Source organism: Heterocephalus glaber, unplaced genomic scaffold (genome assembly GCF_053883595.1).
Source record: "Heterocephalus glaber isolate CG9 unplaced genomic scaffold, H.glaber_assembly_v1.0 deba00001577, whole genome shotgun sequence".
NCBI classification, from domain to species: domain Eukaryota; kingdom Metazoa; phylum Chordata; class Mammalia; order Rodentia; family Bathyergidae; genus Heterocephalus; species Heterocephalus glaber.
The window spans coordinates 29,089,658-29,117,057 of NW_028258358.1; the positions used below are offsets into that span (position 1 = coordinate 29,089,658).

A 27,400-nucleotide genomic window follows, 5' to 3' on the forward strand; every position below is an offset into this window, starting at 1 on the left:
ATGATAACTGAAATATTTTTAGAATAAGTTAGACATACTATACTTATTTAGAATCTAATAAGGGTAAAAGGAAAATCCTCAGAACAAGAGATTAATTTAAGGGAAATGTGCTTTTTCTGAATATTAAGACTTATAATTTTTATTTGACAAGTAATATCTCAATAGTTAAAATGGACATTTTAATGGGGTTTTTTGGAAAAAACATTTTCTTTATATTTTCACCTGTTTGTTTTATTTTTAAATGAGAAAGGTAAAGTTCCAGTGCCATTAATTAAAACTTTAAAATATTTTGAAAATAGAAAGATGTTTCTCAAGGGTTTGTATAGCCGAATTCATTTAATATTTCACATTTCTGTAATTTTTATTCAGCATTTTAATACAGAAATGTGCTTTTTCTCCTTTCCAGTTATGACAGTTAATTCACACAACTATCTTCATTAAGAGAATAATATTTTCATTCTTAGTCAGTGATTAAGGGACTCAGCAAAGTGCAGGACTGTTATCACACACTGAATGGGAAGGCTTTCTAGTTGTTTAGAGCCAAGGGAAAGAGAGCCAGAATTAGAAATGCTTCTCTGGCTCCTGAAAATCAACTTAAGTGAAGATGATGAAAGAGGTAAAAGGAGGGATTCTCCTTTTCTGAAGTTAGTTTTTTGTTTTTGTTTTACTTGAGACAGGGCACCCCTATGTTCTTCAGGCTGGTCTTGAACTCACTGTGACCTAGGCTGGCCTGGAACTCAGAGTGATCCCATTGCCTCAGCTTCCTGAGCACAGGGACCACAGGCATGCACCACCATGCCCACTTGAATTTAGAATAGGAAGGTTACCATGACAAAATAAAATGCTTCCCGTCGTGGGGAACACCCTTTAAAGCAGTGTATGCATTATGACACAGCAAGTTAAGCTACAAAGATATGAATATTAGAAATACTATTAAAGCTAAGAAAGGATCAAAGAACAATTACTCAAAGATAGAAATTTCTATAAAAAAGCTCTAAAGTGAATTTTAAAGATCAGTCTTTTTGAACAAAACAAGAAACACAAAAACATACGTGAAATCGGACACAAACAAGCTCTGTGTGAACAAATGTGGTGTGTAAGGAAGCAAGTGTTTCTGGCTGAGATACGGATGGAAGGGAAAGAAAGGGGGAGAGGCAGGGAGAAACGGAGACAAAGACACTACTCCTTTAAAACCCTATAAATGAATAGAAATGCTGAGAGTCAGGTCTAGGGTTGCAAAGAGGATTTCACCCCAGGAGCTGTAATCTGTTGTGGTAAATACATTCTAAGCACATAAATCATATGAATAAAGTGGGATGGCAATACAGAGGCTAGAACTTCAACACCTACAGGCAAGGTCAACTATTTGTCCACTTTCTGTTACTATAACAAAATAAGAGAGAATGCATAACTTATAATGAAAAGAGGTTTATTTAGCTCACAGTTATGAAAGTCCAAGATCAGGTGTCTCATTGTTTGGGTTGTAATGAGGGCTTCATGGATTAAATTAATCACAACGATGACACTGTGTGCAGGAAATCACATGGCAAGAGAGGAAGCCAAGGAGGGGATTCGTGGGGCATTCTTCAAGGGCTCCTTCTTTTTATAACAACTCACTTTGTGGGAACTAAGCAGGTTCCTGGTAGAACTACCTTAACCCCTCCAAGGGCAGAGCCCTTAGTGCCCTAATCGCCCTGCACTAGCTTCTGCTATGTGTTTCCATACTCAGACGTTAATGGCCATTTCACTACCAAACATATGCCTCTAGATCTCATGCCTGCCCACCCACTTGAGCTTCAGAGTCATATATTTAGCTTTTTGTTAGGCATCTCCATTTGGATGTCCCACAGACTCCCAAGCTCACTATCTCTCATGGCTCAACATCTTCTAAACATAACTTACCATTGTCTACTCTTTGGAAGCCAACATTTAAAGCATTAAAATTGCACCCAACTCAAGAAAAGGCATCTTTACGCATTATCAATAAGTTTTTACATCTAAAAATTCTGACATCTGCGCCCAGCATCCATTTGTAGTGCTCTGCTTTAGGCCCTATCAGCAGCAGCCTGATTCACTGCAACAGCATCATAAGTTAGATCCCTACGGGAGCTAAATCTTGTCTTCCTTAAATTCATTTTCCATACTGTTGCCAGAATAAGCTCACAGAAATGTAATTCTTCAGTCAATAAAAATGGCAAAAATCATCATAACACGTAAAAGCACTCATGATGTATTGCTAAGGGAAGACAAACAGGAGCCAAAACACTCTGTCCACGATCATCCTATATTTGGTTTATAAAACTGTGCACATATGCACCGAAAAGCAAAATAAAGAACACTCATCAAAATATTGAGGTTAACTTCTTTTCCAGTGGTAGATTATGAATGGTTTCATGTTTTGGATTTAATTTCTAAGTTTTCAGCAACAAGCACATATTATTCTGCAATTTAAAAATGTCTTAATCCATAAATCTGACAATGTTAATTTCTTTCTTAAAATCCTGAATTAGCACCATGCTGGTCAGGTGAGATCCAAGCACCTTACCACTGCAGGCGAGGCCCCCCACAGCTAGCGTAATTCCCATCTGACGCACTCCCACGCCACACTAGAGAGCAGTGGTTCTCCAACAGCAGGGGCCACCAGTTACAGGCCCAGCCCTGGAGGTTCCGATTCTGTAAGTCTGAGGTGACCCCCAAAATTTGCATTTCTAAGAAGTTCCTGAGTGATGCCAGTGTCACCGGTCTAGGGACACATTCGTAAAAAATATCACTGTGGTAAAATAAACATAATGTAAAATTTACCATTATAAGTGTACAATTCAGTGCCATTAAGTACATTCCCAGTGTTGTGCGACCATCACCATTATCCACTTTCAGAACTTTTTTTATTATCCTAAACAGTAACCTTACACACATTAAACAATAATTACCTGTTTTCCCCTCCCTTTAGCCTGATCCACCTCTGCCATACTCTTTCTCTATGAATTTGCCTACTCATACTGTATTATTCTTTTGGGTCTAGCTTATTTCATTTAGTGTACTGACCTTGTTCAGGGACCTTACTTCATCCATGTTGTAGCATGTGTCAGAATTCTACATGTTGAATAATACTTCATTGTATGTATTTACTGCATTTTGTGTATTCATTCATCTATCAACAGGTATTTGTGTTATTTCCACTTTCTGGATATCCTACCAACATCAGGGGCACCATTTCTCTACCTCCTCACCAACACTTGTTACTTTTTTCTTCTTAATAAAAGCTATCTTAATGGATGTGAAGTGTTATTTTATTTTCAATTCTCATTTCCCTAACAAAATAATGAGAATCCTTGTGACCTGTCATCGCCCCAACACTATCATTTATAACTTGGTGCTTTTACTCTGCCAGCCTCTGCCTGGAATCATTCTCAGCTTCCTTTACTAGCTCCACCTTTAAGACACAGCTTAAACATCGTATCCACAAAGTCTTCTTGCAAACTGTAGATTAGGGGACCTTAAGCAGAGTCTCAGGGTCCTGTACTACTAGAGGCTATGGGAGGTGCTGATATGTGAGGGAAGGAGAGTAAGCCATTGGACTAAAAGAAGTGGTTTCATTGAAAATCTGTATGGAGAACAACTGAACTCCAAGAGCCCCTCCTTCACCACAAACAGCCAGGCGGCAAATAATGAAGGTGGATTTCCCTTCAAGCAAGAGCAGGCCACTCAGCTCCAACAGTGCACTTAGCTGACAGCCTCCCCTGCTAGCTTCAGGATTCACCTTCACTGTTTCTGAGCAGTCTTTAGGCAATGACTGAACACAACAGGGAAGCGGGCCACTGCCACCCATGGGGACTTCTCTAACAAGAAGCCTTTGCTCTGGACCTTCCTGTTGAATTGAGATTTTGTCTCATCTGTGTCATAGATTGAGCTCTTTGCCAACTCTTCTTCCTTTCTTTCACAGTTGATAGATCTGCAATGCAGCCCTAGAATTTCTCTTGCCCAATTCTACATCCTCCCTTTTCTCTCATTTTTCTCCCTCCTCAATAAACTCCCTGCGTCTCAACCCTGTCTCAGTCACTGCTTCCCAGAGGATGCAACTGGAACAGGTGGCTCCAAGAGTGATCTAATATGGCAGCTGGGAAGATGGGTTTGGAATTGGATCACCTGCCTGGCTGGTCAGGAGAATACTGCGGGGAGAGCACAAATAGTCCCTGGTGCAAAGTGGGCCTCCCACCTGCTAGGATGTTCATGGAGGGTGACCAGGGAGAATGTTCCTGTGATGGGGACCACACTGTCCTGGCTGATGAAATAATCTGGGTATTTGAAAAGTTCATGGAAACAAGTCATACAAGGCAATGCTTGGTGTTTGTTAAGCTGAGCATAATTAGCAAACACGTGACAGCTAAGTGAGGGCCTTATCACTTGAGGTGGAAAAGAGCAAACTTAGGACTTGACAGTTAAAAAGCTTCAAAATCTTTAAAAGTCACCCACTCAGTCCTATCCATGTGTCAGGATCCTGTTTTCCAATCAGCACTCTGACCTTGGCTTAATGGACTTGTCTCAATTGGGCAGCTCCCCTAGCCAAGATAATAAATAAAAAACAAAACTGCCTCTCAGAGATGGTGAAGATGATGTTGAGGATCTCAAGGATGCAGACACAGATCCCCACCACATCCTGGTAGAGACTAATCTGGTCCCTGCTGAAACTGGGTGGACGCTGGAGAACAGCAGCAGAGAAATGCCAGGTGAATCAAGTAGCCACTCGGGTGAGAGCTGGCTATATTAGGCCTCCGGAGCATGGTATTCAGGCTTTAATGGGGTCAATGTGTACTTTTCCACCTCAATCAGGACGGATCAAAAACTAGATGCATTTACGATTTCATCTTGGGCTATGTGAGCTGGTTCTGCTCTCCTAGGAAACTTGAGTCTTCTCAACATGCTGCAGTGTCACTGGGATCTATCACCTTGATGGCATCACGCTGACCAGGCAGGGTTAACAAGAGGTGGACAGCATACTGGTGGCATGGGTAACCCAGATTCACCCCAGAAGATGGAAGATAATTCAGGGACTTACTATTTCAGTAAAGGTTTCAGGACTCCAATGGTCAGGGTGTGCCAGGACATACTTTATCCTAGACCTTCTTGCACAGACAGCAGCAGCACCTGGTAGCCTCTTTGGGTTCCAGAAGCAACACATTCTACAGTTAGGAGTACTGCTCCAGGCCCTCTTCTCAGTGGCCCAAAGGCTGCCAGCCTCAAGGGGTCTGGAGCAGGACAGAGCTCTGCAACAGGTTCAAGCTAGGATGACAGCACCTCCACTAACTTGGCTATATGATCTGGTATCGGATTCTGGTGTTGGTGGCATTGGTGGTAGATGCAGTATGGATCATACAGTGAGATCCACTAGCAGGAGAATCACCATACAATTCCCAGGGGTTCTAAACAAAGAACATTCCTGAGGCAGGTGTGGTGGTGCACGTCTGTCATCTTGGCAGGGGACTGCAGTGGGAGGCTGAGGAAGGAGGATGGCTGCAAATTTGAGGCCATGCTGGACTACACAGTGAGTTGAAGGCCAGCCTGAACTACACAGTGAGACCCTGCTTCAAAAAGACCATTCTCCAACTGCAGTGAATTCTTCTATGCCTTTGGAATTCCACTTCTGGCCCTGGTAGGCAGAATGCTTGGCCATGGGACATCAAGTGACCATGCATTCAGAAGTGCCCATGCATTCAGAAGTGCCCATATGTGCTGAGTTCATTTGGACTATTAAGGGCTGAATTGTGCCCTGACCTATGCTGGCCAAATACCTATGCTGAAGTACTAAGCCCAAGGACTATAGGATGTGACCATACTTAGACATAAGATTTTTAGAGCAAGTTACAATGAATTCTTTAGGGTGGGCCCTACTCCAATAGGACATCTGGTGTCCTAAGAGGAAATTTGGCTGTGGATGTGTGTGTGTATAGAGGAAGACCATGTGAGGAAACAGGGAAAGGGCAGCCATCTGCAAATCAGGGAGGCCTCAGAAGAAACCAACTCTGTTGACACTTTGATTTGACCTTAGACTTTAGCCTCCAGAACTGAGAAACTAAATTTGTTGTTGAAGCTATCTACTCTGTGATTTTTTTATGGCGGCTCCTATAACTCAATGTCTCCACTTACTTATAAAGTCAGGTGGATCCAGAGCATTAAATTGTAAGGTGGAAATGGACATTCAGGACACTGAGGCAGAAGGATCGCTGTGAGTTCGAGGCCAGCCTGGGTTACATAGAGTTCAAGACCAGCTTGAACTACATAGCAAGACCCCAACTCAAAACAAAACAGATGGAAATGGAACATGTGGGGTGGAGTCTAGGCAGAATCAGAGGGCAGGAGTAAGCTTCAAGAGCAGGTGGGCCAGACTCCCATGTGAACACCTTAGTTACACCAGTGTTCCCCTCTCAATACCTGTAGTCATACAGAGGGGGTTGTATAACCACTGAAAGGGAGGAAACAGCCCGTCTTAGTTTATGGGTTGGTGGGCTTCTTATGTGGGTGCAAGCAAACAACTGGTTGTGGCTGCATTAAAGCCATGCTGGTGAGGCCTTATCAATAACATGGAAAGGGGAGATCTCTCAAAGGGCAGAACTTTGAACAATGTTACCTGGTCATGCACACTGTCTAGAAGTAATCTGCACGAGAATGTGCATTAAGTTACGGGCAGTGGCAAACAGCCTGGTTATGTACTTTGGGCCTAGGAAGAAAATGGCAACAGGAGCAGGGATAAAGAAGACAGGGTTCGGGGCATGTGGTGGGCACATGGGAGAGTGGGCGAGGGTGGGAGTGTGAAGATCTGTGTAACACATGGAAAAGGCACTGAAGCGCTCAACCCACAAAATGACTTGGTCGGTTCACTTTGGCCCATCTTTATCATCAGCAACCCAGAACTACCACAAGGGACCCTTGAGGGGAAGCCATAAATGCAGAGAAGGGAACTACTCTTGGGACTCTTACATTCAGCTGTCCCGTCCATGGACACAGTGCCTGATAGGCACAATTTAAAAGAAGGCATTTAAAATGCTCATAGTTTCAGACCAAAGCAGAAATATCATGATGAAAGGGGAGAGTGGACTAAAGATACTTAGTTCAAAGTAGCCAGGAAGCAGAAGAGTGGCAGAATAGAAGGGGTGAGGGACTGGACACAAGCCTCAAGGGCACATCTCCACGACCCACCCGGACAAATCCAAGTGAGCTCCACGAATCCCTGGGGTGGATGCCCAAGCCAGTGAAGCTGAAACTCCACCCTAACTGCACAGACCTGCAGTATGAACTGTTGCTTACTATGGCCAATCTACTTCTGCCACCTGTGAGCATTCAGTCTGCTGGCCATAGAGACACATGCTGAACCCTCGGTATGGTACCGTTCAGGAGAAAAAACCAACCAGTTTACTTGGTGGAAAGCTGACTTGATCCTCACAACAGACAGTTTTCCATGTAGAAGGTCATGTTCCCTTGGGCTTGCCTTTCTGCCTAGAGCCTTAGCCTGCATCACTGTCCTCCCAATCTTGCTTCCTCCCTATCCTCAGGGATGACCCCTGCATCTGCCCTCTTCAAGAGAGAACAGGCCCTTATTCTCCTCTTTCTCTCCACATGGGACACTATCTAGAGGAACTGAAGAGGTAGAGTAGAGGACCCGGGCACTGTGGGCTGCGGGAGGCTGCTGTTAAATGTATTTAAAGAGTGTGTTCAGACTTTAAGGAAGGATTGAGAAGCTGCTATACTAAAATCTGTGTTCCTCATAGAGACTCACTTAGTTTCCTTTTGTTTTCTCAGCCCAATATCCTATCAGTTACTTTTTCAAGTCATCTTAATGTTACTAGAGAAAAGATTAAAAATACAGAATCAAGTATTTAAAAAATTTTTTACAGCAAACTAAAAACATAATTATTTTAAAAGCCACATTCTACATTAAATACACTAAAATACTGACAATTTTATAAATAAAATCACTTAACACAGTAAACACATGATAAAAATTCTCCGAGACGGGTTATTTATAGGTCAACAACTGATTTTGAAAGTATAAAAACTTTTCATACTGCTTTTAAAAAGCATTTAATTTTACAAAATTATCCAAAGTTAAAAAGTGCTAGATATGCTTCCACTTTGTTCCATTTTTAAAGCAACTATAGTGTAACATCTGACTAAAAAAAAGATGAATTAGAGCATAATATTCATCATACATTGCTTACAAATGAAAACTTGAGACTCCCTTGGCCCTGGGAAAGGCTGGGAAGCTGAGTGAGCTGAAAACCAGTCAAGGCTGCCATCCACCCAGAGCCACTGCCTGTCTCTGTTTTCAGAACCAGAAGATTCCTTCCTGCCTCCCCTCTAAAGAGTCTTGCTAGGCTTACTACCCCCTAGTTTTCAGGAGGAGTTTTCTGAAATAATGCTGATATTTAAGTTTTGGGCCAGTATAAATACTCTTCCAAAGACTGAGACATTTCAGATTTAAACTTAATACAAAAAAGTTATGATCTCATTCCAAATGAAAGGAAGGTGCTTCATTTGGTCACTTAATTGCATATTGCCTGTTGAGGTAGGATCATTTTCTCTTTCTCTGAAAATCGCTGATTATACACATGGGGGTTGTACTGGAAAGGGTTCTAATGCTTTTTCCACATTCTTCCAGTTGTGAAAATTCTCTCTGTACCATTCAACTGATAGGAAAAACAAGACAAAAATGAAAAGTGAAAAATTAAACACCAATTAACCAACATTTACTGAATTCCTGCTATTCAAAGAAAGTCCTGCCTATTAGCTTATCAGCAGACAATTTAATTTTTAACTTATGAAGCTAAAAAGTTTGATTTGGAACAACGAAGTTAATCAAAAGATATTTTAACCCCTGAAATCTTAGAATTATAAATTAACCATTTTTTTTCTTTTTAACTTCCTAAGTCCTTCAATACTGAACCTAATGTTGAAGACATTCTGATTTTAGGAAATTCAAAGTAAAGTGGCTTAAGTCATTTACACTGGTTTTAAAAGTTATTTTATAGAAAAAAAGTATTATTTGTTCATGTAAATATGGCAACAGTGTATCAAAGGTATAGTAAGCTGATATAAGCTTCTCTTTATTAATGTGTAAAATTCTTTTATGTTGTTATATTATCAGTAGAAGCTTTTTTAGTTAAATAAAACCTAATAGTTTTAAGTTGTCTTTGATTTTGCTTTTTAATATTCAATCCAAGTATTCTACATTTCAAATTTGGAATCAAGATCTTTTCTCATGAGTACACTTCTAAATACAGCAGAACTTTTAACACATATACACAGACTTTACACATACACACAGATTTTATATTTATTTAGTAGATTTTCCTCCATACACTCAATTTGTTTCTTATTTGTTTCAAACAAAATACTTGCAACACCCAAAGACTCTATTTATATTCATCAAATCAAAGATGCCACTGATCTTAAGATGGATGATTATTTTACATAAAAAAATAAGAAATAAGCTGCAATAAGCTTTCACTAAGAAAGAAAAGAGCTACAACAATAGTAAGACATCAGTGATTTTTAAGACACACACCTTTCAAGGATATGAAGAAAGTGAAAAAAATATGCACCTCAGAATCAATGAACTAGGTATTTGATTAATGCTAATAATATACAGGAAGACAAGCAGTCAATCTATGAAATTTAAGATGCTTAACAAACACAGTATAGTATTGTTGAAAATGTATTATATGTAACAATTTCAAAAATGCAAATGATGCATCACAATTTTCTGCTGAATTTGTGCAGTGTTCTAAAAATGAATTATTTTTCCTTTAAATATAACTAAATTGTTCCCCAAATGATCAATTTATAACATACTTGTTTTCTTTATTCCTTCATTCCAAGGCACTTTAGGTTTCCATCCTAAACCATGAATTTTTTCTGACTTCATTGGATATCTCATGTCATTGGTAGGTCTTGAAAAACAAAATATTTAAAATGACATTGTAGATATATACTTACAAATATAAATTAAGAGATATTATGTATGTTCATACCTCTTTACATAATTCAAGTTTAAAAAAACAAAATTCCTCACAATCACATGCTTACTGTAGAATATTTACAAAGTATATGGGAAAAAACCCCCAAAACCATGATTTTTTTCAATAACCCAAACACATCTCTCTCTGGTTTATGCTTTTTTTAAAATTTATTTCAGCCACTGTTTAGGTATAAGTCTAGTACTGTCACACATAGGGAACCTGATATATGTTTGATAAATAGAGAAATAAATACATGTAACTTAGGACTCAAGTGCCAGGCCCTGGGCCAGATAATTTATATGTTATAATTAAACCTTAACATACTTTTATAAGCAAGATATTAGCATCACCCCTATTTCGCAATGGAGACACCGCATACTTGGAAAGGGTCAATAACTTTCTTTAAGTCATATAGCTAATAATGGTGCTATACTTGAATTGCATAACATTTATAATTAGGAAAAAAATATTTTACCAGACAATTCAAAAGAGATAAACTAGTTTCCAGTCAGGTCTATATAATTTATAATTTTTTAAGTACCTAAGATTTCACAACCTTTCCCCAATGTTTTAACTAGTTACTCACCTATCATTAACATAATCAACCCAATTTTCCATTTCGGACTCTGAATTGGTCTCTTTGATCTGTCAAGATAGAGGTTTTTGAGTCAAATTAAAAAATGAGACTAGAGGAAAACAATAGTATCTAATATCAGTTTTAAAAAGATACAAGAGACAACTATCTCAAAGCAGAGGAAACAACAAAAATACCATCATTTACAATCTACATCTTATTTAAAGCTCAAAAACAATATACACATTATATAAACTATGAGGGAAAATGTGCTCTCCTGACTTTTGGTTACTACTCAGATCCCTTTTCTATTAACCTTAAATTTATAATTGAGATTCCCTAAAACATATGTACACTCATAATTACTTTATTTAGAACTGTTCTTTGATTGTAGGACATACAATTATGTACGTGTGAAATTGAGTTGTCTTACAACTAGAGTATATACCAGTGGCGAACCTATAGCATGTGTGTTGTTTTTCTTTCGAGACTAAAGAAGTTAATGTATGAGTTGTTTTTTCTAAACTAAAACCTCAGCATTCAGGTTTAATTGCAGTGTTGGCACCCTGCGATAAATAAGTGGGTTTGGGTTGCAGTTTGGACACTCATCTCTAAAAGTTTTGGCATCCCTGGTATATATGTTAATGAATTTTTTTCTCCTGAAAAGCTGTTACCAAAGGAGTTATACAACTTCAAATGACACATATGATGCACATAATTATGAATTTCATTTTCCATTTGTTCTCTTTTAAACTAAATAAATGGTAAACTATTGATACTGACTGTCACTTAATTTAGTGACAATTATGTAAATACTACCTTTTACAACAGATACATTACCAGTTGTATTAGTTCTTTGGCAAGTTGAACAACCGACATTTCAAAATTGGTTCCAATGTTATAAATTTCACCTGGTTTTCCTTTTTTGAGGACAGTGAGAAATGCTTCTACAACATCAGTAGCATAAAGGAAATTTCTTCTTTGAAGCCCTGATCCATGAATGCAGCTAAACAGATTAAATGAAATGGAATCATGAAGTGTACAAAAGCTCTCCCACACCAAAATAAATCAATGACTGGGTACAATTCCAGAGAAGGCAGTTCTCACAGGGAGCCTAGAAATCTTTTATTAAAAACACAGATTCTCACAGCTTAACATTATCTATAGTTCTTAAATGATGTCCAAACCTTCTACTGATACTCAATAAGAGAGTAGCAAACATAAATCCCTGAGAAATATTTACTTATTAACCTTATACCATAAATTCACTTTGAAGAAATATCTGGTCTTATGAATTAAAGTTATCCTTTGAAAAAGTAAAGTTACATAAAGATGAAAGTAAAATTACGTATAAAACAATACTATTACTCAAAGTTCTATGATAGATCCCTGAAGAATTGAAATTATCTTAGTAAATTATAAAGATAAATTATAGATTATAATCACTCAAAAACGATTACATTACATGGAGAAGAGATTTTTAAATTTGGTGAGACATTCAAGTCAATGGCTTCCAACACTAAGACTTCATGATTTTCAAGGAAGACTGTTATCAAACTATCAATATACCAGAAAAGCATAGGGGTTCAAAGGTCAATAATAACATACCATTTCCTGTTGTGTTGCAGTAAAGATATAAATTTTGGAATAACCTAAAAGAAGATTTGAATATCATTTCAAACTTTGGAAATTCGCTCATTAATATGAATCTGAACTCATTAAGATTAAAAATTATTATTAAGAAGTACATAAGGATAAATTCTAATTCTTACCAGGAATTCATGAAAAAAACACTTTAAGGTAGTTTGTTATTTGATAAAAGCCAGTTACTTGAAGATAAAAGGACATAGTGGGAAAATGAAAAGCAATTCCTCATGGACAGTTTGCTGTCATCACAAAGGTCACCTCAGTGTTGGTTTCTTAAGGGCAGGAATCATACTGTACTTATCACTTTATATATAAGTACCCACTCAAAAAGTGCTTGTGGGATTTACTTTGTATAAATTCCACAAGCGCTCTTGGATTCAAAGAAAACATGTTAAACAGGGCAAGTAAGAGATTATATTAAACATGCTAAGGCTATTTCAGAAATGAAGCAATGTGGATATTAACACCACATACTATCTATGTACAACCCTTTCCTTTGGCCAAACAGATGAAAGCAAATAGCTGGTAAGTGAGAAAACCCAGGCTCCAAATTTAGGCAGAGCAGGTAAGTTATTAAAATCCAGCTTAATGATACAGAACCAGTTGCACGGGCATTTTCAGCCAATCAGCTGTATTTCTTTATTCACTATCTGTTATTACTTTGGGGAAGACATTCAGGCCCACAGCAACAAAGCTGAATTAAGGCACAGTTACCAAGCTGACATTAAGACACATTTATGTACAAGCTTCCTGCATCACTGCCTAACTGTTCTCGCGTCAGGTAACTCTCTGTGCCCTGACGTACTGGTCTGTCTGCGCATTGAGTCTAAACTGCAGTGCAGCTGCAGTGGTGAGTACTCTAGTGCCTTAGAGGCCTAGCAGGCTCAAGCATTTTCACATACAGCACCTCACTAGATCCTTCAAAATCCTTTCCAAGTATTTTCATTATCTCCCAATTTAAAGACAAATTCAAAGACTTGTCAGCTGGTGAGCAACAAGTTGAAGCTTCAACGCAAGTCTTTAAACTCTAAGTCTGATGAGATTTGCATGTGGCCTCCACAGAACACATAATTCTATATATATCATATATATATATATGACACATATATAATTACAACATCGATTTCTTTACACAAATAACTGATGAGATTTTTTTTTTAAATGACAAGTTATTTCACTAAAAATAAGCTCTATGAATTCAGAAGTAAAATTTACCTTTTCTGGGTATTGATGTGGCCCATAAACATTGCTGCTTCTTGTGATGACAACTGGAAACTTAAAAGAGTATTCAACATTAAGGTAATGGAAAACTTCAATGATAATGACCATGCTAAGAATATGCAGAGTTTTAAAATAAAAGTACCTTTGCCTAAATAATTCCACACATCTAAGGACAGAGTGAAAAGACTTTCCATGCAAGGTTCCTAAAGACAGGAGAGGACGGGGTTCAGATAAAGGCAGAGGTAAAGGAAGAAAAGGACCGTTTTCTTTACTGAGGAACAGGGACGATGATTACATATGATCTCTACGTCTGACAGCAGAATAATGACCTTTCCGCCTGCTCATTTCAAGACCACCTCTAGGACTCTTAAGTTTGATTAGAAGGGCAACTTCCAACTGAATCTGTTTTATCAACTCCTGTAAAGACCAGCCACACGGGATCGTAAAAGGCAAAGAATCCTGAGGAACTCCTTGGCTTGCCTTTCTGACTTAGTCCCCAATAACTCACAAAGATCAGTGGGAAACTGAATGTCAGGGATTCGAGTCGATTCCTACTGGCTAAGGCTCCTGTAATGCCACCCCGACGGCCACTGGGACCAGTCTACTTCCCAATCATGAGGAGCCGAGAGAGCCCACCATGCAGAGAAGCACATGGCAGGAAAGGGAGGTCCTCCGTCTATCTTCCTCCACTCAGAGCATTCCAACAGGGCTTTTCACTATAGCTACAGCACTCTACCCACTACTGAAACAGGAAAATATATATATATTCCAATATTCCTGTAGTGATAAACTGAATTAGAAAAACTTTTAATTCTTTGTTGTCCACACAATGTAATAAATCAATATTTAAGTTTTCTCAATCTGTCTTTTTCCCAAAAAATGAAATGCTACTAAAGCTGACTTGGAATTTTAGCACTGAAGTCAAAAGTAAAATGTTTCAAGAGTTTCTGAGATCAGTTCATACCTTGTATCGTTCCCAGTAAGATTGTACAAAACATTCAGCAGCTGCTTTAGATGATGCATAAGGATTTGTAGGTTGTTTGGGGGAAGATTCATCAAATTCCTAATTGTAGAAAGATATATTTTAAAAGTATGTACTGCACACATTTTCTAAGTAGAAACCATATTACAAATTGAAATGTCAATCACTGCATTTAAAAAAACCATTAGTGGAACTATGTGTGTGTCTGGCATTCTTCCAACTGCCCTTACTAATTTCTTTACTGCTCACAAAAACCTCATCAGGCAGAGAGAAGAGCAAATACAAGGCCCTTAGATAGAAGGGCAGCCAAAGGCACTGTAGGAAGGCTGGTATGCCGGAAGAGAAATGGGAGATAAGGTTAGAGCGGCAGGCAAAGGCCGGGATACATGGAACAGTGACAACCACTGTGAAAACACTGGCAGGTTTGGAGAAGCGTAAGAGCAGATTTCTATTTTAAAACTCACTTGGGCTGCTGTGTCCGACCAGATATTGAGGGGAAAGGGTACAAGAAGGAAGAAGTTTACCTGATTAAAAACTGAGATGAGTTGAAAGAGGTTGCTTCTTAGAAGCGGGATGGGGGACTGAAATGTAATCAGGGTTTGCTTTTTCTTATTAGAGGTCTTTTTAAGCTATTTTTTTTTCAGTGTGTATGTTTTAGCAAAGTAAAAAAATTATTAAAAATAAAGTGAAACACAATGAGTTCCCTGTAAACACTGACTATGAAAAATATAGCTTTCTGCGCAGGAATGCCACTGAGGAATCACCATCAATGTTCCATTTCCTGCTGCCTTCATTTCTAATCCAGACTCTCAGCAGGAGCCCAAACAACTGTGAAAGGACTTCACTGGAGAGCTGAGCTTTGCAAAATGGGTGGGAGCCGGGGAGCCACTTGGAGCTATGGCTCCAAAATGTGGTCCATTTGGACCACTCACAGCTGTGTGGAAACAAGGAGCCTAAACACCAGCGCTCAGGGGCTCTGAGTTTGTCACTTAGGCCACAGTGGAGGGTGTGGATGCAGCCGCAAGAGCAAGGAGACACAAGGCAGATAGAAGGGCTCGAGAACATAGGAAGCTGTCTTCCTATGAGGGAAGATTCTCCAAGACCAGATGCCCACTTAGGTGTGGAAAGATCTTTGCTGGAAACATTAAAGAGGATACTGAAAAACATCACCTCAGAGATGATTTTGAACATATGGGAAAACTCGTGTGACTGAAATCATGACTGACTGAGGCAGTGGCAAGAAGAGGGGCTTTGCTTTCATAACCTTTGACAACCCGATTCTGGGTGGCGCTGGCACTCAGAGCTACCATCCCATGGAAGGCCACGCTGGGAAGCAAGGGAAGCCCTGTCGAAGCGAGAGATGGCGAGTGCTTCAGCAGGCCACAGAGGTCAAAGTGGTTCTAAAACTGACGGTGGCTGCGGAGGTAGTCTGGGTGGCAGTAACAACTCTGATCAGGGAAGAAACTTCAGCGTTCGTGGTAGCTTTGGTGGCAGTCATGGTGGATATGGTGGCATGGGGACTGGGACACTGGATCTGGTAAAGACAGAAGCAACTGGAGGTGATGAGAGCTACAATTATTTTTATAATTATAACAAGTAATCGTCAAATTTTAGACCTATAAGAGGAGGAACTGGAGGCAGAAGCTGTGGCCCCTATGATGGTAAAGGCCAATACTTTGCCGAACCATGAAACCAAGGTAACTATGGAAGTTCCAGCAGCTACAGTAGCTATGGCACTGACAGGTTTTAACACTGTCAGGAAACAAAGCTGGGGAAGAGTCAGAGAAGTGACAGGGAAGCTACAGGTGACAACGGTGGCCTAAGGGACAAGCTCCGAGCCCTGAGCACTGGTGTTTGGGCTTGTTTCCACACAGCTGAGTGGTCCCCACAACTCTAAATGGCTCCTCAGCTCCCACCCATTGTTGCCATGTTGTGGTGTACAAGGGCAAAAACCTTAAGGACTATATTTGTGACTAACTGTATAATGGGTCACCTTAGTTTCTGTTCTGCAGAAAGTGTAAAGCATTCGGGCACAGGGTTTAAATGTAAATTTTTGGTTTTTGCAACCATGCTGTTGATTGCTAAATTTAACAGCTTGATCAAAAATGATGCTGAGTAACTGCGTTTTTAAAATGTGCTATGTAAAGTTTGTCTACTCTAGAGCTACTGCATAAATGTTCCCCAATAGTGTGAAGTAAGAATTCCTTCAGGATGACGCCAGGTTTCACTTGACATTTAGTTACAGTCTGTTTAGGAGAAGAAGCCACGCTCCAGAAATCTTGGTGTCACTGAACTGACGGTTCCTACTGGGATATTCTGAAGCTCAGCACCGAAACAAAGGGCCAAGCACAATCACAGAATTTAGTTACGAAAATGACTGTTGGTACCTCCTATCCAGTATCTCTAAACTGAGTAACGATGGGAATGAAGCTTGTGTATCATCCATCATCATGTATAATCAATAAATTTACTTCTCTTAATGGCATGACAACTACAGGTTTGGGACTGAAGATTTACACCTGCCCTACCCACTGCTCTGGACAGTGCTGCATGCTTCTATCACAGTACAAGTTCAAAGCTCTACCACAGAACTGAAAGCAGCTGCTGGGAAATGCCACCTGTAAGTCTGCACATTAGAAATGTCTGAGAGAACTTTTAAAAAATAACAAGGGCCGGGGATTTAGCTCAGTGGTTCTGCCGCCTGCCTTGCAAACACAAGGTCCCAAGTTTGATCCCTGGTACCAAAAAAAATGTAAAAATAAATAAAAAATAAAAATAACGAGTAACAGTAAAAATTATAATTAATATAAACATAGGCTTACATTAAGGGAAAACTGTACTCTTAATGCATCATGATTAGGTGGCTCTTTAGAGGTTTAAAGGTCAACCACAGAGGTTATGTGGAGATGAAAACTATAGTCATATGAGCAACCAGATTCTTTTCTTTATAAAGTCACGTTACCTGCACTTTTCTTTTAAATATATGAGATCAGACAACTATCCTCAAGTGTTAACTGTATACAAAATAACCTTTAACTGTTAATAACGACTAACAGTTAATAGCCAATAATTATTAGTTGTACACAGGGTCTTTTGCGCCTTCCCTTTAGTACCCTCTTAATTTCAGTGCTATTGCACTTAGCAGCGTAACTACTTACTAATATAGCTATGGGTTAAAAAGAGAAAAGAAAAATATAGACTGGAGGATGCAGTCATCTTTTTGTGTAAAAAGTAGAGTATTTGGGAATCATTTTTTTAAAGTATAGATTCTAGTTTCTATAATAATTTCACACTTACTCCTTCACAATTTGAAAAAATGGAACATGATTTCCCGGCTGGGAGAGAAAGGTGAGCAAAACTATGCTGCAGCCTAGTGTGCCTATGCTTTGGTCTGTGAGAATGACATTCATTTTTGTCTTGCAGAACAGCCAAATTGGGGGGCCGGAGATTTAGCTCAGTGGTGCCGGCACCTGCCTCACAAGTGTAAGGTCCCGAGTTCGATTCCCGGTACCAAAAAAAAAAAAAAAGAACAGCCAGATTATGAATACATCTCTACCAAGACTAGGCTGTTCCCCACTTGGGGTAGCATCATTTGCTTTGAACAGAAGAAACAGTGAAATAACATTCTGGAGGGAGCCACAAGTATGTATAGTTAGAGTACAAGAAAAGCCCAGCATAGGTTTAATGAGACAGATTTGGATCCTGGTATATAATAAATGGATGGAATACAAATTTTCTAAGCTTACCTTATCAAGACTGCCCCCATAGACTTCATCTGTGCTGACGTAAATAAATTTCTCCACTCTGGCTTCATGAGCAGCACTTACCAAAACATGAGTGCCATAAACGTTAACATATGTAAACTCAAATGCACGGACAAATGAAAGATCTAGGAAGAGAGAAAAAAGCTAAAACAATTCCACCCAAGAGACAAAGCAAATGTGGAACAATGGACTCAGTTTCTAAAATATTACTATTTACATTCACAATTGCAATGCTATGAGAAATAACACACAGGCATTGATACTGAGGATTTCTATAAACCTACATCACATAGCATTGGTAAGGTTCTTAGAACCCCCAGAAAACTGTCGGTGCTAAATTTGTCTTATAAAAAGAAGAAAATACAAAATGCTACCTGTAAATCTTTTCATATTAAAAAAAAAATGTAAGCTTCCAATTTCTGGTATTTTAGGGTTATATTTTTCAAATCTATTTCTTATGATAAGACAATAAAAGTCAGGTAAATAACTTCAGAATAAATTCACTGTGAAAGAACTGAGCCTTTCCAGTCGGAGATTGAGGGGGCTTTCCTGACTCATAATCGAGAATATGGCAGTAAGGGAAGACACTGATAAAACATAAAAATTTTTGCATGGTTTAAAAAAACTGAGAACAAAATCACCCTACATACATGAATACTACTATACAAAACAATAATGCTGACTATCAAAATTACAGAATACTCACTAACACAAAATATTCTGAATAGTCAAACTACAAAACTGCCTATGCAAAATGACTACACAAAAAGAATGATATCTAACGCAATTGAAGAATAAAATAAAACAAGATGAAATTCTTGAAAAAAAACATGGGAATAAATAAATAAATGGAGCTGAAGTGGATTACTTGGGAGGAGGGCAACGGATCTGATAGATTTTATTTTGATAAGCTAATTGTCCGTGTATAATTCCCTAGGTGATCATTTAAAGAATACAAACAGAATATATATCTTCCAAACCAGCAGAAGGAAAAAAGAAGTTTCTCAGTTAAGTCCTTAGAAAAACCATGTAAGAAGACAAATAGCAAGAGTGATCAGAACAGATTAAAAAAAACCTCCAAATACATGTTGTTTATAAGAAATGCATAAAACTGGAGAAAGGGTGGAAATTAAAATATGGAGCCAGACATGTAATTAACGTGAAGGTGACACAGCCATGTTAATGTCAAACACCACAGACTTCAAGGTAGTATACATCACGAAGGCAGATAGATCACTTCATAAAAATAAAAGACTAAACTCGCCGGAAATACACTGGAGATAACTACTTCTCATTTTTCTCATTGAAACATGTCTTTCAATGAGAAAAGTAAACAATCCAATTAAAAAACAGACAAAGATTTCAACAGCATTTCACAAAAGAAATCCAAGTTACCAAAAAAATATATAAAAGGGCTCAATCTTATTAGTGATCAGGGAAAATAGAAATTAAATATATAAAGGAGAGACTACTGTTTTAACTACAGTTTTGAGCTTGGCAAAAATAGAAAAATCTGACAAAATGAAGCTTTGGCAAAATCTGGAGCAACAGGAAGCCACACATTCCTTGAGGAGTGGAAAATAAGTATACTTTAGAAAATGGTTTGCCATCTTAATGTTGAAGTATGCGAATCTATATATCAGAAAGTAATGCATGCTCATGTGTTACCATGATACATGCATAAGAATGTTTGTGATAGTATTGTTTAGAATTGTCCAAAAATATAAATAACCCAAATGTCCATAAAGGGTAAAATATATAAGTAAACTGTGGGATATTCTTAAATTGGAATATTGTACAGTACTGAAAAGGAACAAACTATATGTCCACCCAACTACATGAATGACACTGTGGATTTTGAAAAAGTCCAAGAAATTTACATGTACTTTTATGTATTTTTTTTAATTTTTAAAATAACTTTATTATCAAACACACACATACACAAAAAATTAAAACCATTCAAAGAAGAACAATCCAAGGGGAAAAAAACTACAATAATATTCAAATACAGTAGAACTCAATCAAAACAAAACTAAAGAGCACTTAAAACATTTTTCCATATAACTTAAAACAGCATCTCAAGCACCAACAAGACACCAGAGGATGTAATTTGTTTCAGAAAGATCCCCAAAACCAACACTGAACAAATAATGATCTGGAAAAAAACTCCAGTCAGCAGACGCCACAAAAGCCAAACTTCTCCCTAATTTACATTTCGATACAGTCATATCACACGTAATGGAAACACAATCCGAGAAATACGTTATTAGGCCATTTCATCCGTGTGTATCCTTAATTACACTTTCAGTTTCTCACACTAGAGAAACTATTCGGTATTTACACATCTGTGTCCTATTTATTTCATTTAAGAGGATGGCCTCAATATGCATCCATTTAGCTATAAATGTCTCTAGTTTCTTGTTCTTTATGGCTGAGTAGTACTCCATTTTATAAAAAAAAACCCACATCTTCTTTATCCAGTTTCCAGTTGATGGGCACTTGGGCTGTTTCCAAGTTTTAGCTATTACAAACTGTGCCCCTATAAACATGGGTGCACATATATTGCTGTGCTGTGATTCTTTTAATTCTTTTGGGAAGATCCCCAGCAGGGGGATAGCTAGGTCAAATGGGACCTCTAGCCCTAGTTCTTTGAGGTATCTCCATACTGATTTCCACAGTGGTTGCACCAGTCTGCACTCCCACCAACAATGAGAAGGGTTCCTTTCTCCCCACACCCCTGCCAGCATTTGTTATTGGTTGATTTCTTGATAGCAGCCATTCTTTTGGGGTGAGGTGGAATCTCAGTGTTGTTTTCATCTACATCTCTTGAATGACCACTGATGTTGAACATTTTTCATATGTTTATTTGCTGCTTTTACTTCTTTGTCTGAGAAATGTCTGTTCATTTCAGATGCCCATTTTTGAATTGGGTCTTTGAATTTGGGGGGTTTGATTTTTTTCCGTTCTTTATATATTCTAGATAGGGGACCTTTGTCTAAGGTACAGTTGAAACTTTTTTCCCACATTGTAGGTTGTCTCTTAGCTCTGTTGGTGGTTTCTCTTGCAGTGTAGAAGCTTTTTTTTTTTTTTTTAGAAGCTTTTTAATAAGATGAGATGCCAGTTGTTGATTCTTTGTGCAAGTTCCCGTGCCACTGAGGTTTTGTTCATAAAGTCTTTTCCTATACCAATATCTTCAATAGTTCTACCTAACTTATCTTCCAGCATATTTAGTGTTTCTGTCCTAATATTTACTTTTATGTATTTTTATAAAATTTTAAAATTGCCAAAACTAACCTATAATGTTAAGGGTAAATATATAGATGGCAAAACTAGAGAGAAAAGTAAAGGAAATTATAATTTTAAATCAGGCAGAAGACAGTGGCAATACTACTACTAAAGAGCATTAAGCAACATTCTGTCTTTTGTGTGGGTCACAGCTACATGGGTGCTCACATTACCATTTTTTCTTTAACTGTGTACTTCCAAATTCTTCTGAACATATGCTTTATTTCACAGTAGAAATGTTAGACTAATTATGAGCAAATACTTTAAATAAACAGAATGGTACAGATAATAATATAATGTTCACTGCGCACCTACCACACAATGTAAGAAAAACAATATAAAAACCACAGCTGAAGACCTATCTCCTTATTCCTCCCCCACGGAAGTAATAATTATTGATTTTGGGTCAGTTCAAAGTTTTAAGATAGATTCAAGGTTATATAACAACCCACACTAATAACAGGCTATATCATACCAAGTATATCAATGACATAGTGACCACAGGTTTGTTTCTCTGGTGTCGCGTGTATATCTTCTTTCAAAGATGGATGTTAAATATCTGCTTATTCAACCCCATCGCTGGGCTTTATCACTAGGGAAAAAAAAATGCCAGTCACAACTGTAAAATAAAACAGTGCTTACCTACATGTGTTTGTGCAGCAAAATGTAGTACTATATCAATCTTCTCTGTTTCAAAAAGCAGTTTCACAAAATGAGAATCACATATATCACCCTATATGAAAAGGCAAACATGAAAAGCTAGGTTTTCTTTTAGCACTCTCATTCACAATAACCATTTTTATTATAACACCCTCTCATCTCCCACCCCCCAGTTCAACAGAGAATATCTTGAAAATTCAAGTGGTTAGGCAAGTACTGTAATGATGTTATTTCTTCAGTATCACAGAATGTATTTTCAACTCAAAATATTTTTGCAAATAATATTGAGCAACAACTAAATACCGTGCTAGTTTGCTTTATCACATTCTCTACAACCTAAGATCAGTATCACCTATCAAAAACTTCAATAAGTTTTCTAGCATTAAAAATATACCTTTTAGGGGCCGGGGATTTAGCTCAGTGGTTCTGCCGTTTGCCTCACAAGCGCAAGGATCTGAGTTCGATCCCCAGGACAAAAGAAAAAAAAAGAAAGACCTCTTTATTTGGGCCGGGGATTTAGCTCAGTGGTTCCAGCACCTGCCTTGCAAGCTCAAGGTCCCGAGTTCAATCCCCGCTACAAAAAAAAAAATATATATATATACATATACATATGTATTTATATGTATATATATATACACACACACACACACACACACACACACCTTTGAGAGAACTGTTACTAAAATATACTTAAAGTAAGTGTAATTAGAACGACATTGGAAAACACTTTACCACAACTAATTAAGTGAATCTCTGGTAAGTGAAGAAAACACTTTCACAAAAAAAGAATTATGAAATGTTTTTAGTACATGTTTAAAGTTTTTATTAAAAAAGTTTATAGAATCACATTTTAGGAAATCAACATAAATCATGACATGGTTTTATTTGACAGTAACATTTCCCTTTGTAAACTAATGAACTGGCCCTGTGGTTTATACTTCAGAGCTGTCTGAGAGTGGTTAGTAATCAGCCTTCCAGAGGCAATCTGACTTCACAGAAGACCATGCTATGAGCTTCATGGTCTGGCTAGCCTTCCAGGTAACAACACATTTCATACTTTTCCCTTCAAATCCCAGAAAGGCCTTATTAATGGCTAATGAGGATTTAAAGTTACAAACCATGAAAATTCAATCAGCTACTCACAGAATCTTCAAGGTACCAAAAATCACATGCAACTTTTATGTAGTGTCAAAGTACTATTATCTAGAGCACATGGTACTTCTGGAAGTACTCGATCTTTTAAAAAGTCTTCAGTAAGTGTGCCTTCCAAGCCCCATCACGTGTTTATAAAATAGAAAGATTATAATGTCTGCATAACTAAAGAGATGCAATATAGAGCCTGAAATTCCATTATTCTGGAGGCTGAGGCAGAAGAATTCCAAGTTTGAGACCAGCCTGGTTTATGGGCTACACAAAGAGTTCAAAGCCAGCCTGGACTACACAGTGAAACCTTGTCTTGGGGGGTGGGGGTATTTTAAAATAACAGAAAGAGACAGTACAATAATTGTAAAACTTCAGTACCTGTATAAACTTGTAGTTTCGTTTGTTAGAAATGGATTCAAGATTCTTCAAGCTTGCACAGTAATCCAACTTAAAATGAGACAGCATAGTGGGAGGAAACATAAAAAGTGGTATTAGCTTTTTCTACACAATAACAACTTAAGGACTATAGAAGTTAATTACTGTAATACAAGGACATGTCCTCTTAAAAGTGTGTTTGCTCTGTGTTTTTACACATTTTAAGCTTCTGACATCTTAAAAGTAGAGAATGAGTACTTTTGTTAACTTCTCAAAATACAAAAAACAAAATAAAAACTCAAAACCAAAACTTTTTATAAATCTCTAAATCATACTTCTGCCCAAATTTGCCTGCAGATACGGGTGGCTAGAAAAATGTATCATTCCTTACAGAAAAGGAACTACTGATTAAAAATATAATTGCTTAACAAAAATTATAATTCATTACACTAAGTCCTGAGTTAACTGTTGGTAAATTAGTGTACAGATGGGCAAAAAAGTAATAATAATAATCAATCCTGTTGTTCATAATAGTAAGATAAAGCAAAAATTCCTAAGAGTGAGAAGTTATTTTTGCCTCTATATTTTTGCCATTATGCTTTAAAAAATTAAGGTGTCTATTTGCATCTTTTCATTACATTAAAAAATCCAGTGATCACCAACCGTGGCTCTCAGATTCTTCAGGAAGATTTGAATTACCGCAATAAGCTAAAAACTAAATTGGCTTTCTAATTTAGAAAATACGTAATTTTCTGGAGGTGGCAGTTATGAAATCAAATCCTTAAATAATGAACACAAATAAAGCAGTTTGATACCAAGAAAGATTTATAATTATATTATGCTAAATGTTGAATTTAGAAAATACGATATTTTGGGGTAAAAATATTGTACTCAACACTTAACTTTATGAACTAGCACTGTAAAAGTTTTAAAAGATTTTATGTAAGATTAAAAGCAGCATGAGCACATGACTGTACAGATCCCTAAACTGTTACAATAACTAAATAAAACGCTAAAATATCAGCATAATACGATTCTAGTACTTTAAAAAAGAATAGACTGAAATACAATTCGATTGCATGAAGATTACATTTTTTAAAAACTCACCTTGTCTAGATTTATGATCATATAGTTTGGATAATCTTCTACTAAAGAGACAATCACATGTGACGCACTGTAAGCAAAAAGAGTTATCCTGTGAATGGAAAATGTTAATGTTCTTAAATTTCTGAATTTTTTTCAAAACTGTTTTTTAGGAAAATATTCAAACATAACTTTAAGTTTTTCAAAGACAACAGAAAATATAACTACACTAAATTTACACACATGCATATTTTCACTAAACTTTTCAACAGTATCTATAAACTAACTCTTATACTCTTTTTACACAAACAAAATTTACTGGCCTTGGGGATAAAGAAAAAAAGTAGTTTAACCAAAAGATGCTGTCCATGCATGTTTGGAGTGTGACAGTAAAGCAGGATGAAAAATATAACAGGTGTTAGAGCAACCATGCTGACACTGTAACACGCCTTTTCAGGAACAGCAGATATCAGTATGAAAACATTCAATTAGTGTAAGTATAATCAGGTACAATGTTCATAGAATTTTCCACAATTGCTGTGTTTTAGTATATGAATTCGGTAGTGTGTATCAGAATCTTACAGGAATCCTGAACTGATTCCAGTTTTCCAAGGCTAATAATAGCTGAAACCATCCAGAGTTGGGGATTCACAGTGGCTTCTGGGCTTCAGAAGACCTTGAAGTGGAACCAGAGGCAAATCTCAGAGAGATGATCCCCCGAACCACAAAAACAAAGAATGTTGGGTGCCCAGGAGTCAGTTTGTTCTTGTCAGCCCTTTCACAGTACTTTCTAGGACAGCCCCCCACTGGACCAGTACTCTCGCACTAGTCCTAACCCTTCCTGTCCATACTCCTTTTCTTATGAAACTTGCCTGCCTGATACCTGCAGCCAAGTGACTGTCAGATTAGAAGACGATTTAATGTGCTAAACAGCAATAAACAAGAACTGCCACATTCTCTCTTCTTTTACTAGACACTGAGTTCCTCACAGGCAGTAGTCTCCCCTTTATTACTCCTGCATTCATCCAGGTGCTTAGTGAACTCGCTGCCCTCATGGAGTTTACATTCTAGAATGGGGACAGAGGCAGCCATTAATAAGCAAAAATAGGCAATATAATATCAGGTAGGGGTAAGTGTGTTAGTTGGGAGAGGGGCTATTTTAGATAGGGTGCATCAAGTAAGAACGTTCTAAGGATGTTACCTGATTTAAGTATGTGGAGCACATCGCTAAGTGAAGGAAGAACAAGCGGAAAGACCTCAAGGTGGGGGGGGGGGGCACGGGATTTAGCTCAGTGGTTCCACCGCCTACCTCGAAAGCACAAGGTCCCGAGTTTGATCCCTGGTACCAAAAAAAAAAAAAAAAAAAAAAGAGGAGGGGGCACTAGCCTGTTGTTTTCTAAAACACATGAGTAAGCCCGGCAGGTAAAGAAGAGCAAAAGATCAGGTTGAAAAAGTATGGACACTTGAGTTTCCTAGATATGGGAAAACTTTGGACTTTATTCTGATAGAAACCACTAGAATAAAATTCTATGCACTGACATGATCTGATTTACAAAAAAAAAAAAAAAAAAGCACTGTCATGTTTGTGAGAAACAGACTTTAAGGCAACAAGTGTGGAAGCAGAAAGACCAATCAGGAGGCTACAGCAGTGTCTAGGCACAAGTAGGCGGCGACGTGGCTTGGGTGGAAACTGGCGAAAAGTGGTCGCAATAAGGATTTAATGTGGAGCAGAATGGACTTGCTGATGGAAGGAGGGTATGAGACAGAGGCGATAAACATCTAGTATAGGGTGGCAACGACGGGATTTTTAAGTTTGCTGAGCAAATCAATCTTATCATAACCCCAAACCGTTTTGGGGGCGCCTGTGTATCACGACGGTGGGGAGTGGTGTTCGGCTGGCAGGAAGTTGGCGAAAACTCACTGTAAAGTGTGCTCACCCCCGTGAGTGATAAGGGGTGAGTATCGGGGGCAGTTAGGAGGTCGGGGGACAGTACCACAGGACTCTTGCTTGGGTAGCAGGCGTTTTAAAGATGAGGTACTTTCAAAGGAACCGCGTCCTAGCAGGTCAGGGAGAGAGGAAAAAGGGCCCGCGCGGTTCATTAGGGCCCGCCCTTAGGAGACCCCTGCGAAGCTGGACCCACACTGCAGGGCAACCAGAAGTTTGGGGCTTCTGGGCCGGAACTGCTCGGCCGGCTGCGCCGTTACCTACATGAAACCAGCACCCCCGGTCACCAGGACCCGCTTCGCAAAGCTGCCGGCAAAACCCAGGGGTTCCGCTAGTCCAGCCGCCGACATCTCCCAGCTCTGCAGCGTCTATGAGCACCGTAAAGCGCCGTGTCGGAAGACCAGAGCCAAGTACCACGGCGACATTTTTTGCGACACGCCTCGCTCCCTCCCTCGACGTGTTACGGCGCAGTCACTGGCGGATTCCGGAGTGGGCGCCGAGGTTGCTTTCTCCCCGCCCACTGATGTGCGGGGCGCGGCCGCGCAGTGCCACTGCGCAGGCGCAGGTCCTCTTGGCCATTGCCGGGTTTGGGCAAGAATCGATGAGGTTACCGGGTTAGTGGAGTCAGAAATATTTTCTAGGCATGTGTCACCAGCCTGGATTAGGCTTCACTTAGATACCCTGAAGTTCAGAGTTGAATGAGTGCTT

The 27,400-nt window shown here is 38.5% G+C and overlaps 1 protein-coding gene across 3 annotated transcripts; it reads right to left on the minus strand.

Moving 5' to 3' along the window:
• Positions 1–311: 311 nt before the first annotated feature.
• Positions 312–27,167, minus strand: Tgds (TDP-glucose 4,6-dehydratase). 3 transcript variants are annotated; one of them, XM_087193005.1, is made up of 13 exons: positions 26,957–27,159; positions 25,330–25,423; positions 24,772–24,838; positions 23,668–23,736; positions 22,129–22,219; positions 18,184–18,326; positions 14,420–14,518; positions 13,450–13,509; positions 12,196–12,239; positions 11,428–11,593; positions 10,600–10,658; positions 9,847–9,944; positions 312–8,681 (listed from the first exon to the last, which is right to left on the minus strand). In XM_087193005.1, exons 3-13 carry the CDS (start codon positions 24,790–24,792, stop codon positions 8,596–8,598), a joined length of 936 nt encoding a protein of 311 aa, XP_087049131.1. In that variant the 5' UTR covers positions 24,793–24,838; positions 25,330–25,423; positions 26,957–27,159; the 3' UTR covers positions 312–8,595. The 3 variants fall into 3 exon arrangements, with proteins under 3 accessions (XP_087049131.1, XP_087049130.1, XP_004870873.2); XM_087193004.1 differs by lacking the exon at positions 25,330–25,423 and having other exon boundaries at positions 24,772–24,859; positions 26,957–27,167; XM_004870816.4 differs by lacking the exon at positions 25,330–25,423 and having other exon boundaries at positions 26,957–27,164.
• Between the last annotated feature and the right edge of the window lie 233 nt (positions 27,168–27,400).

Coding starts and splice junctions, on each gene's coding strand:
- Tgds (XM_087193004.1), bottom strand. CDS start 27,042: ATGTCGGCGGCTGGACTAGCGGAACCCCTGGGTTTTGCCGGCAGCTTT. Junction 18,327..22,128: donor TGCTGCACAAACACATGTAG/GTAAGCACTGTT, acceptor CTCTCTTCCTAG/ATCTTTCATTTGTCCGTGCA. Junction 8,682..9,846: donor TGAAGGAATAAAGAAAACAA/GTATGTTATAAA, acceptor TTTTCCTATCAG/TTGAATGGTACAGAGAGAAT.